The 12,500-nt window shown below is 43.3% G+C and overlaps 1 protein-coding gene across 2 annotated transcripts in view; it reads left to right on the top strand.

The window, feature by feature from the left end:
* The window catches only part of stac3 (SH3 and cysteine rich domain 3), a 22,683-nt gene that overhangs the window by 8,416 nt on the left and 1,767 nt on the right, over positions 1-12,500 (top strand). For both annotated transcript variants that reach the window (XM_063216330.1, XM_063216331.1), the window contains exons 4-12: positions 1,435-1,591; positions 2,083-2,180; positions 2,842-2,923; positions 3,791-3,888; positions 5,274-5,337; positions 6,394-6,443; positions 7,498-7,601; positions 8,237-8,288; positions 9,471-9,608. In XM_063216330.1, coding sequence (XP_063072400.1) covers positions 1,435-1,591; positions 2,083-2,180; positions 2,842-2,923; positions 3,791-3,888; positions 5,274-5,337; positions 6,394-6,443; positions 7,498-7,601; positions 8,237-8,288; positions 9,471-9,608 — 843 coding nt within the window. The remainder of the gene's footprint in view (positions 1-1,434; positions 1,592-2,082; positions 2,181-2,841; positions 2,924-3,790; positions 3,889-5,273; positions 5,338-6,393; positions 6,444-7,497; positions 7,602-8,236; positions 8,289-9,470; positions 9,609-12,500) is intronic.

A 12,500-nucleotide genomic window follows, 5' to 3' on the forward strand; every position in this document is an offset into this window, starting at 1 on the left:
CTCCTGTCCTGTCCTGTCCACTCCCCTCCTCTCTTCTTTTCTCCTCTCCTCTCCTCTTCTCTTCTTTTCTCTCCCATCCTCTCCTCTCCTCTCCTTCCCTCTCCCATCCTCTCCTCTCCTCTCCTTCCCTCTCCCCTCACCTGTGCTTAATTACCTGCTTTAAGCACTAGGCTATTTAACACCGCCATGGTCACTGATGGGCATCTGCTTTGTCTTGCTGCTGGTTGGTTGGCTGCCATCTTCACACTGAACCCGAAAGGCTGGGTTGACTTGTCTTTCACTGACTTTTACCTGCTGGAGGCGTTTAAGGGGTTGGCGCTACGGCACATTGCGCAAAAGGACCCGCGGCTCACCTCGTGCCAGAGTGTGTTGGGTTGTTTATGGGTTGCCCCTGCTATGCTAACTGCTTGCCAAGCTCCCCACGGTGGCGTCTTTTCTGCCTTCACGTCATGTGCTTTGGTCAGCCACCTCTGGGTTTCTATTTGCAAATCCATCCCTGTGAATGGAACAGGGCATGGAAATTATTACACTGTCTAACGTGCACACACACACACACACACACACACACACACGCACACACACACACACACACACACGCCGTGAATTGCTATGAGATGTTGTGTATGAAAATAGTATCAGATAATGTCACTTCCCCCGTTTACCATTCACACTTTCATGTTTACTACCACGTGCATCTGTCCAACTCCATGGCAGAAGCTGACCTTTCAATACGATATCACTTTCAACCTTTCTCATTTCATGTTACGTTGGACACTGCCAACGCACACCAAGTCAGTGTACTTGTAATGTAGTCCTCAACTCGAAAAAACAAGAGCATAATACATGTATGTCATACTTCATCAATTGAGTGAGTCTACATCAACATCAACATCAGCATCAACCTTTCAGCAACCCAAGCGCTGCTTATTCATAAAATTACATTTGACAGACACTTTTATCCATAGCGAGGACATAATCAACAGCTTTGAATGCAGAATATGTAGGGAGTGTCCACAGTGCAAAATATATTCGTAGTCCCCTTCTACTCCTCTTGTCATCTCAACAATTCTTTTCGTTTTAATTTATATTTACGTGTTTCAGAGGCTAAAACATTTGCAAACAAATGCAACTAAAAGAAAAAGTGTTAAGAGTGTGATCTATCTCTCTTTCACATACTTATTCATTAGAGACGCACCACGGAAGAGTGCGATATAGTAGCCCACCTAAATAATGGGCTCGGTCGTGACGACGCAGTAAGATTTTTGCTGGGCAGTGGGCATGCGCACTTTGCCAGTAAGATGCAGAATTTTCTAACCAGAATGCATGAAACTGGCAAAGGGCGCATGCCCACTGCCTAGCAAAAATCTTACTGCTTCGTCACGAACGAGCCTAATGACTTGTCTTGCCATGCCATGTGCCATCCCATCCCTGCAGGTGTACTTCATCTATGATGAGGAGGTGGAGGAGGAGGAGAAGGAGGAACCCCCTCCCCCCGAGCCAGTCAAGCCCGTCAACGACAAGCCACACAAGTTCAAGGACCACTACTGCAAGAAGCCCAAGTTCTGTGACGTCTGTGCTCGCATGATAGTCCGTAAGTTGAATGCCTGCTGTTGAAAGCCTCTGGTAACACAATTGAGGCAGTCAATGCACAGATGGCCTATATTGGGGACCTAAAAGAGCTATATTAGAGATCAGTGTTTCCGCCTTTTTCTGTCTTTCTTCCTTTCTATCTTTCTGTCTTTCTCATTCTTTTTTCCTCTGTTTCTTTGCCTGCATCTTTGAGTATGAGTTTCTACATACAGTACAAAATAAGGTATCCAGTCAGATTATTGGGGATGGGGATGTGGATTTCATTTTCATTAGTCATGTTTCAGTGATGAGTCTGCCTGTGCTCATTCGTACAGTATGTTTGCTCAATTGTTGTTGTTTGTCAGGTGTAAGTGCTGTACCCAATATCAACAGCAATATCATTTACATTTCTATCATAGTACAATCTGCTTCACACATTGTCTTGTAAGTTATATGTACAATCCCATCCTGTCACATCTGGCTTTATCTCTGTTTTTTCTTTCATCTCGGCAGTCAATAACAAATTTGCGCTGAGATGCAAAAACTGCAAGACCAACATCCACCATCAGTGTCAGTCTTATGTGGAATTTCAGCGGTGCTTCGGAAAAATAGTAAGGCTCGTTAAAGGAGCATGCACTTGTGGATAATGCAGTATAATTTCATGCATTCAGGCCACATGTGCCTCAGAAATATATATTCTCTTCTCTTCTCTTCTCTTCTCTTCTCTTCTCTTCTCTTCTCTTCTCTTCTCTACCTTCCTTCCTTCTCTTCTCTTCTCTTCTCTTCTCTTCTCTTCTCTTCTCTTTTTTCTCTTCTCTTCTCTTCTCTTCTCTTCTCTTCTCTTCTCTTCTCTTCTCTTCTCTTCTCTTCTCTTCTCTTCTCTTCTCTTCTCTACCTTCCTTCTCTTCTCTTCTCTTCTCTTCTCTTCTCTTTTTTCTCTTCTCTTTTTTCTCTTCTCTTCTCTTCTCTTCTCTTCTCTTCTCTTCTCTTCTCTTCTCTTCTCTTCTCTTCTCTTCTCTTCTCTTCTCTTCTCTTCTCTTCTCTTCTCTCTTCTCTTCTCTTCTCTTCTCGTCTCTTCTCTTTCCTTCTATTCTCTTCTCCTCACCTCTTCTCTTCTCTTCTCTTCTCTTCTCTTCTCTTCTCTTCTCTTCTCTTCTCTTCTCTTCTCTTCTCTTCTCTTCTCTTCTCTTCTCTTCTCTTCTCGTCTCTCCCATCCTTCCCTCCCTCCTTCCTTCCATCCTTCCTTCTCTCCCTCCCTGATGTTCCTATCAGCCTCCGGGCTTCAGGCGAGCGTACAGCTCTCCTCTCTACAGCAGTCAGCAGAACGCCACCGTCAGCCAGCTGCTTCCCTTCTGTGAGTCTACAACACATGTGCACACATACAGTAGACACACATACACACACAGTAGACATATATATATACACACACACACACACACACACACACACACACACACACACACACACACACACACACACACACACACACACACACACACACACACACATATGCAAACACACGGTCATGCAGATACACGCTCAGGCACACATCCGCTCATACACAGATACGCTCATGCACACATACACTCGCCCGCACACAAATGGAGTATGTGAATATTCAAATGCAAATCTTTTCAAGGCCAATTTGAGGAGGATGCCTAAGTCTCTGTCTCTGCCAAACAGCAATTTCAATATTGCTATCAAGTAAATACAAACAAACCCAATATAACTTAATTGGTATGTTTTGTTTTTGTTTTTGTTTATCAAAATGAATAAAACTTGTTTCAGTAAATCACAACAAAATTTCTTTGTGATTTTTTTGCATCTGAGAATACTGTATGTACTGTATGTGAACATATGATTTCACAGTCACACAAAGTCGGTAACACTGATATAGAATGGAACATGGTATGCTTCTCCCTCTATTGTGAAGCTTCAACCATATGAACATACAGTAATAAGCTATGCAAACATAAATAATGCCTGGAGCAAATCAAGTAAATATCACATACACTATGTAGACACAACTTAAGAAATTACTGGAATGCATAAAAGTGCAATGAAATGCTTCCATGTTGTGTGCATTAAGATGAGAAGAAAAACTAATGTTGCTTTAAATGTTATAATACAGTACACAGCAATTTAATACAATTTGACAATGTGATAGTATGTGGTCTCCGATGTTTCTGTATGTTGAATGTTTGTTCATGTAATCTTTCAGCCCAGTCCAACCGCTCTGACCCCGTGTTCGAGACCCTGCGTGTGGGAGTTATCATGGCCAATAAGGAGCGCAAGAAAGGCTCTGAGGACAAGAACAGGGTGAGACTACTTAACCCATTTTGTCCTAAGCCCTTTTTGGAAAGAGTGCCCCCTCCCTATTAAAAATAAATATCTCACTCTCCGAAGCACATACAGACATAAAATAGGTTACATTTACAATCTAGAACCTTCATTTTGCATTTTCATTCAGCTCTAACATGCCCACATTTTTAATAAAACAGCTCAAATCTCAAGAACTCGAATGCAGTGTATATGTCGCTCCAGGACACAATGGGTTAATATTGTATTGTATTGGATCGAGCATCTGGTTTTTTTTTTGTATTTTTTCAAGATCAGTGGTAAGGTTATTTATTACTTATTCACTTTATTGTTACAGATTCATCACTAGTTCAACCCTGTTACTCATCAATCTTAAATGTTCAGTTGTTACCTATAACTTCATCTTACTGGTTCATCATCTGTTATTGATCCTGTCTTGCACTTTAATGTCTGTCTCAATGACGTCTATGGTCTGTCTGTTAATGTCAGTACCGTGTATGTCTATGTCTATGTCCTGGCATGGGATAGTGAGAGAAACGTGATTTCAATTTCCTTGTATGACCTGTACATATGAAGAAACTGACGATAAAAGCTGACTTGACTTGATTTAACTTGACTTGACTTGAAAAGTCACTCGGGACCCCCAGAAAGCTCTCTATACAAATGTGACGGAGGTCATCTTGCACCTGTTCACCCCCCTCGGGGATCGAACGGGCGACCTCGTCAACTACAACAGTTCGGCAATGGGAGACACAGTACGATACCGCTGGGCCAAGAGACTAGTCTCTCGGCCCAACGGCACGAGACTGTATGAAGCTATCGGAGGGAGGTTTACCAACGTTCTACGCCAACTCTGTGCTAGTTAGCCTCCGTTACACTCTCCCCCCTTAAACCTCACTCCCATCCCGGGTCAGCGGCACCACTGTGACGGAGGTCATCTTGCACCTGTTCACCCCCCTCGGGATCGAACGTGCGACCTCGTCAACTACAACGGTTCGGCAATGGGAGACACAGTACGATACCGCTGGGCCAAGAGACTAGTCTCTCGGCCCAACGGCACGAGACTGTATGAAGCTATCGGAGGGAGGTTTACCAACGTTCTACGCCAACTCTGTGCTAGTTAGCCTCCGTTACACAAACACCAAAAGATCTTAAGAGAACTCTAAATAAACTCAAACTAAATAAGTAAAAACAATGGAAATTTTTGAAAACTTAGAAAGATTGACAAATGTTGTTTATTGCTGTCAGAGTAAACAATTACTTTATGATTCTGTGCTACAGCTCATGTTGTTGTATGATCCTCTCATACTATGACATTTCATGGCCCTTGTAATGGCTGAATGGAGAAGGCGGTTGTAGTAATTGTTCTTGTGTATCACCTCCAGATGATGATGATGATGATGGAGGAAGAGGACTCCCAGCCCAAAGAGGACGAGGAAGGAGAGGGAGGTGTGTGTGTACACATGTTTGTGCATGCCGTGCGCGTGTGCATGCGATTGCATGTGTGCATGTGTGTGCATACCAGTCCATGTCTTGTATTCAACTACTGTGCACTGTCCAAACTGAACCGAGGGGCACATACAGGTATTTTAAGTTGTGCCCAGACAAAATACATGTAAGCTATTCTATACTCGTACTTAAATGGTGCATACTACTCAAGTTCTTCTCAGTCTCAGACTTCTTCTGAGTTATCATAGTGACACACTGCGCACAATGTTTGCGCCTCACCTGTTTGCATCTCACCCGTGCAAGGGAGAAGCCTAACAAACACGCAGGGGGAAGGCACCAGGCTCTGGGTACCACCATCATGGAAGTCTCTTCATGCTCACCCCACTTGGCTGGACATAGGCGTGCATAGATAAGAATGAGGTGGTGCTAAAGCACCTGCCCTTTTGCACTACTGAACAAAAATGCCCTTTTTGAAAGTTTGTTAAGATTTTTTTTTCACAATGTACTGTGGTCCATGTTGACATGATCATCTAGAAATACTTCACGATTACAGAAGTGTAAATGCAATATAATATAGCTCCAGAATGCCTGTGCATGCCACTGTGTCTTGCAGTGTTTTGAATTGAACAGCACACCCTTCACTCCTAAACCACTTGTCCTTACCCCTTTCCTTTCCTTTTGTTTTTCTACAAGTTGTGACCTTCATAAGGCGTCCCCATCTCTCATGTCCTTGTCTGCTAACCGCTCCCTTCAGATGGCTTGTGGAATCCGTAAAAAGGCTTTCAGACAATTTGAGTTGATAATGGAATTACAGGATCGAATAAAATTGAATTAAATTGAAATTAACATTATGTGGATCGAAGGAGATCAGACCCAGTGTAGTTTGGCACAGTGCCATCTGGGATAAACAACGAAATGAAAATCTTGTACATCAGTGTGATGAAACGAAGCGAATATTGAACACGCATGACCTTCTCTGCCTGCCCATGGTGGTTTTGGTTGGTTCGTTTGGAGATGTTTCCTAACAGGTGTGGGTTTCATTTGGTCCCCTCACAGCGAATCAGGAAGGAGACAAGAAAGGTGACAAAGCTGCAGCCGATGACAAGGTGAGATGATGGTCATGATTATATTTGAAGTTCCGTAACACTTTATTTTAGTGTTACATCTATTAGCACTAATACATACACTGTTAATGTCTGTATAAGAAACTTGTAAGGCATGTAGGTAAGCAAAATCAAACATTTGTCAGATCCTTACTAAGGTTATATTGGTAATAAATCCCCTAATTGTGCATGAACAAGATATTTGCGAAGACATGCCTAACATGTTTGATTTTGCTTAGTACATGCCTTACAAGTATACAGTATACAGGCATTCACATTGTATGTATTAGTGTTAATAGATGTAACACTAAAATAAAGTGTTACCTGAAGTTCAATATAGTTTTTTAAGGCAAATCAAGGCAAAGCAATTTTACATTTGTAGCGCATTTCCTACAGGTGTGTCCATGATGGAGAGAAAAAACTGCCACGGGTGGGTGTGCGGTGGTAGGGGGGGGGTTCGGGGGGAGATTAGTCAGATTCAGTGAGCTAATCTCTATCATGTGTGTGTGTGTGTGATGGAGTGAGGCGAGGGGTATGCCATCTAGATGGCATCCTGGACAACTGCCCTTTGTGCCTGAGTCCAAGTCCGCCCCTGTTTAAGCTTGTCGTTGTCTCTGAAATGGTGGCTCAATGAGCTAAGACAACATACCATTACGGCGGCGACCCAGGTTCGATTCCCACCTGAGGTCCTTTGCTGATCCAACCCCCCCCTCTCCCCACTCATTTTCTGTCTCTCTATGCCGTCCTGTCTGTTTAATAAAGGTGCTCGAAAAAGCCTCAACAGAGAGAGTAGAGAGAGAGAGGTTCCATTGGCTCATTGTTTCCGGGTTCTGTTATTGCAAGGGGGAGGGGGGGAATCCCCCTTTAGGCAGACCTAAGGACTGTTCTATTCAATGCTAGGAGTATTATGACACGCCCCTTTAGACAGACCGGAACCTGGTCATGTTAGGTGCCCATAGCAACCTATTACATTGGCATATCTCTATATACTTAAAGAATCTCTGGCCTCAAAAAATATCTGTTAAAAAAGCTCGTCCTTGTCTCTGCTCTCTGCTAGAGCAAGAAGCCCCAGCCGGGTAAGCTGGGGGTGTTCAGCCAGACACACTACTACCTGGCGCTGTACCGATTCAAAGCCGTGGAGAAGGACGACCTGGACCTGCAGTGAGTCGCCTCACACAAGACACCTGTTGCTGCATGCCTGTAAAGCCACTCGCCCAGACAGTCACACCTCTGATGAGTGAAACCTTGTCTTTTATTTTCTTTACTTCTCTTCACTGTACTTTTTTCTCTTTTCTTTTCTTTTTTTCTCTTCTCTTCTCTTTTCTTCTCTTCTCTTCTCTTCTCTTCTGCTTCTTTCCTGTATCTTCTTGTCTCATCTTCATTTGATTTAAATTGCTGCGAGTGTGTGTGTGTGTGTGTGTGTGTGTGTGTGTGCGCGCGCGCGTGCACGCGCATGTGTGTGCATCTCTCTTTCCATGCCATTGTGCACATATCTACTAATTTGATCTCTCCTCTCCGTTATTCTTCCCTTCTCTGTCCCCTCCCCTCTGCAGCTTCAGTACAGCCTAGTTCTGTGCACAGAAAAACATATCCATACAGAAGGACAGAGAGTTGGAGATAGAGAAAGCAGGAGATAGAGAGAGCAAGAGAGAGAGGGATAGATAGAAGTTTTAAATAGCTGAACTTCTAAGATGGCACTGCTCTATGATGTGCTCTGTATTATTGTCTGCTTAAAAGGCTTCTGTGTGACTACAGCCGTACTGAATATATTGCACTGTATGCTGTGTGTGTTACAGTCCAGGTGATCGCATCACTGTGATTGATGACTCCAACGAGGAGTGGTGGAGAGTGAGTATCAAGCACGCACGCACGCACACAGGCACGCACGCACGCGCGCAAGCACGCACACGCACAGGCACAGGCACAGGCACACGCACACGCACACGCACACACACACACACACACACACACACACACACACACACACACACACACACACACACACACACACACACACACACACACACACACACACACACACACACACACACACTGGCATATGTGCTTATTCACATATACAGACAGGCATGCAAAACATGGATGCACGCAGACACATGCACACAACCACATGTGTAACCGATGCCAACCCATAGAGTTCATCAGTAGAACATTACAGTATAAACCTCCCTCCAGAAGCCTCATACAGTATCGTGCTGTGCCTCCCATGACTTAACTGGAGCATTGAATGGTAGGTCGCCAATTCGAACCCTGTGTGGCGACCGTGGCCTAGTGGTTAGAGATAGGGCTGGGCGATATGGGAAAAAACCTATATCACGATATGGATTACTTTATATCACGATATATATCACGATATAGCACAATTACATACGTTTTCAGTTATTCTCTTTATTTGCTCTTTATTTTTTCATGTCGCAAAACAACCTTTCTTTAAAATGGATCTTTTTATTGTTATTTTTACAGTTACATGAACTTATAGTGTGTATTGTGACAACATGAAATGTAATTAAGTGATATTCAATCGTATAAAACTGATAAAATTACTATCACACGATATCAACGATATAGGAGAAAGGTCACGATATAGGCCTACACTTTTTATATCACGATAACGATTTATATTGTCATATTGCCCAACCCTAGTTAGAGAGTTGGTCTTTCAATCTAGGGGGTTGCAGGTTTGAATCCCCCCTATGTAATGTAATGTAATGTAATGTGTGGCGAACTGCTGCAGATGACCTCAGTTACACTGCGACCTACCAGTCAATGCTCCAGTTCAGGCATGGCAGAGCACCAATAATACCACACCAAACTCTGCTAGTCTGCATCTGTGAGACATGCACACTTGCTCTTCTAAAGCTGCAAGCAACTCTGAGTTTACATGATTAACAACAATCTCTGTTGCTGCAATTATCACCACATAAAGTATAAGATTTGAGTGGATTACTCAGCTGTGTATTTGTAAACCACATGACTTGACATCATCAATAAAAAAACGTCGCCTCATTCTAGGGGAAGATTGGAGAGAGGTCAGGCTTCCTGCCGGCCAACTACATCATCCGAGTGCGCTCTGGAGAGAGGGTCTACAAAGTCACCCGCTCATTTGTGGGCAACAGAGAGATGGGCCAGATCACCCTGAAGAAAGACCAGGTCAGCTACACTGGACACATCTTCCTACCTTCCATACCCTACTTGTGTTATTTACTCCCAGCGTTGGGCAGTAATGCATTACAAAAGTAATTAATTACTGTGATGCATTACTTTTCACTGTAATGCAGTAACGTAAGGCATTACAGGGCAAAAATCTGTAATATTTACTTAGTTACAATGCTAAATAACTTAAGTGATGGTTCGGAGTAGATTCACCCTAATGCCATTTGAACCGTGACATCCATCCAGTAGTCCACCCTTAGTTTTTTCTGGCTTGGGTGAACATTAGCGGAGTTACTTATGGTTATTTCGAATAATTTGCATTCACAGTACCTCCAAACTTAAACCCCACAAAAATTACATGTCATGACACCAAACTTCTACAGTAGTACAAATATGGTCACTACTCACAAAACGAAGCATTTAGAAGTTTGGAAATAGTCCAGGAGTTTATTATTATCCACACAAGCCGAATATATTCTGTCTTTCTAAAGCTGCGCCGTCGTTACTTCGGTAAGCCCGTAAAAGGGTCATTTCACGTGAAATCAGACACTTTGGGACCCGACCGACCCGGATTTCAATCATACTTGGTGTGCCTTTTTAGTAGCAAGGTAGCACCCCAGAACTGCATTGGTTTGAATCTGATACTGATATTAAGGGAGAAACAGACTAGGAAAGGTTCACATGTGAGGGTAGGACACTATACATTCAGCCTTGAATATATCAGTCAGTGTTAGTCACAAAAAGATGCCTGTGGTGTTGTTTGAAAGCTCTTTTCTGGCTCTACATATTACACAATCAGCTTGGAATACAACAACTCTCAGAATATGAATTATGATAAATTGAAAAATTAAAAATGTAATATCTAAAAAAGCTACATTTTAAAATGGCTAGTTCCTTGTTCAAACGTAGCCGGTGTTCTGTCGAGATGTGTTGCCTCGTCGAGATGAGCGACCGGTCTAAATGAGCGACCTCGTCTAAATGAGCGACCTTGACTTTCCGCGGAAGGCGTTTCAATCGGTCCACGTAGGACTGTTTTAATAACCACTTTGTTTATTTCACGGACAGGGGTGTGCAATCGTTCACGGAGTTTAATAAGAACATGCGGCTGCTGACAACAGTGAGCCTCTCGTTTGAGCAAGTTAAGAAACGTGCCATATGAAAGAGACTGAGTTGAGTTTGCGCAAATACTGGAGAAAGTGTTTGGGATCAGGGCCTGGCTACGGCTTGTTTAATGCAGTCATTGCTGTTGGTTTGGTTTCAATGCGACGTGGGCTCGCAAGGCAAATTGCTACATGAAATCATGTGGGGATAAACAAGCGCGGTTTAGATATTCCCAGATAGCAGATAACGTATTGTGGCTTTGTTTTGGCAGATGTCTGTCTTTTAATGACCGGAATCATATTTTCATAACATCCCCACCAGTGCATTTCTTTACCATGTTGAGGCAGTTTACAATGCAGTCGATTCAAATTCTTGAGTGAAAAGGGTGGAGGGTCATTTTGACAGCTCAATCAGGTGGCGATTTTTTCCATTTTGCAATGAGAACGCCTCCTCTTCTGATCGATGTTGCAATGTTCGAGGCTGAGTGTGTGAGCGATTACGGTTAGGCAACAAAGTAGCAAATGTACGAGGCCACGCTATTTCGCAGATTTTCCAATGATCTGCTGGATGATCCACGCTATTTCCCGTTTCCCCCCCAGGGGATATACCGGTATCGTAACTTTCAGTCCATGACAGTCGGTGGACAGGCTGTAAGCTAACTAGTTTTAGACTATGGATGACTGGTGGTAACCTCAGGAGGACATAGGCTACAGTTTGAGTCACTAAAGTTGACAGTCTCAGGGGATCCTATCGTAACTTGCGCTACAGTTTGAGTCACTAAAGTTGACAGTAGGGGATCCTATCGTAACTTGCGGTCTCACAATTCGATGGGCAATCACCCGCGAAAACCACCGCGAGGGTGTGCGCATGCGTGCGCATGCTCAGTAGTGAAGAGAATCACATCTCGATGGGTCGCTCATTTAGACAGGACACCGGCAATGTCATGAGCAACACCTCAAATGCTGGTGTTTGGTTCGTTATTCATTTCAGAGAGAATTTGACTCACAAATATGGCATCATACAGACCACTTACTAATAATATGGTAATACCATAGTAGCATCACATGACAAAACAAAAACGGTCAGTGTCCATGGTCCCAGGTTTCAGAAACTAAGGCAGATGTCCATTTATACACACCAAATGATGATATGTGAATGTTTGAACATTCCTTCTCTGTGTACCTGTGCCATCCTCCATTTACCGTACTTTAAAGAGATAATCAATGGCTACACTCTCATTTTGTACTCTACCAGTGCATTTGAAGCAGCAGCTGTGTCTTTTGTAGATAATGTATAAGTACGTCCCGTTGCAGTTACAGGTTCCACTACCAGTAGCACATCCTGATGATCCATGACAAGTCTATCTGGTCTGAAGGGAAAAGTGAAGGATGGAGATGGTCCATGAGGATGCAGGAAGTTCAGTTTCACCTCTCCAGTGCTCGGCATACATTCCTCAACACATGCTAGCCACCAGTTGCCATCATATACAGCTACAACATACCCTTTGATGCTTGAAAATGTAACACATTCCTTTACTGAGCTCACTCTTTCAACTCTGCCTTCTCTGAATGCTGAAAATGGCCTAACTTCCACTGTGTCCATTGATAAAAGGGAAGAAGCTGTGTAGTTTTTGAGTACCTGGAATAGTTCTTGCTGTCTGTTGTGGCAAACTGGCAATGGATGTTCTTGACATTGTCCTTGACTGACTCCCTTGAATCAGGAATGTTTTTAGTGGTAGAAGATTTTGCAGAAAACTACAGTTTTGTAATTCAAGATGCTATTCAATCA

The sequence above is a fragment of the Engraulis encrasicolus genome, chromosome 14 (assembly GCF_034702125.1).
Source record: "Engraulis encrasicolus isolate BLACKSEA-1 chromosome 14, IST_EnEncr_1.0, whole genome shotgun sequence".
Classification (NCBI taxonomy): Eukaryota; Metazoa; Chordata; class Actinopteri; order Clupeiformes; family Engraulidae; genus Engraulis; species Engraulis encrasicolus.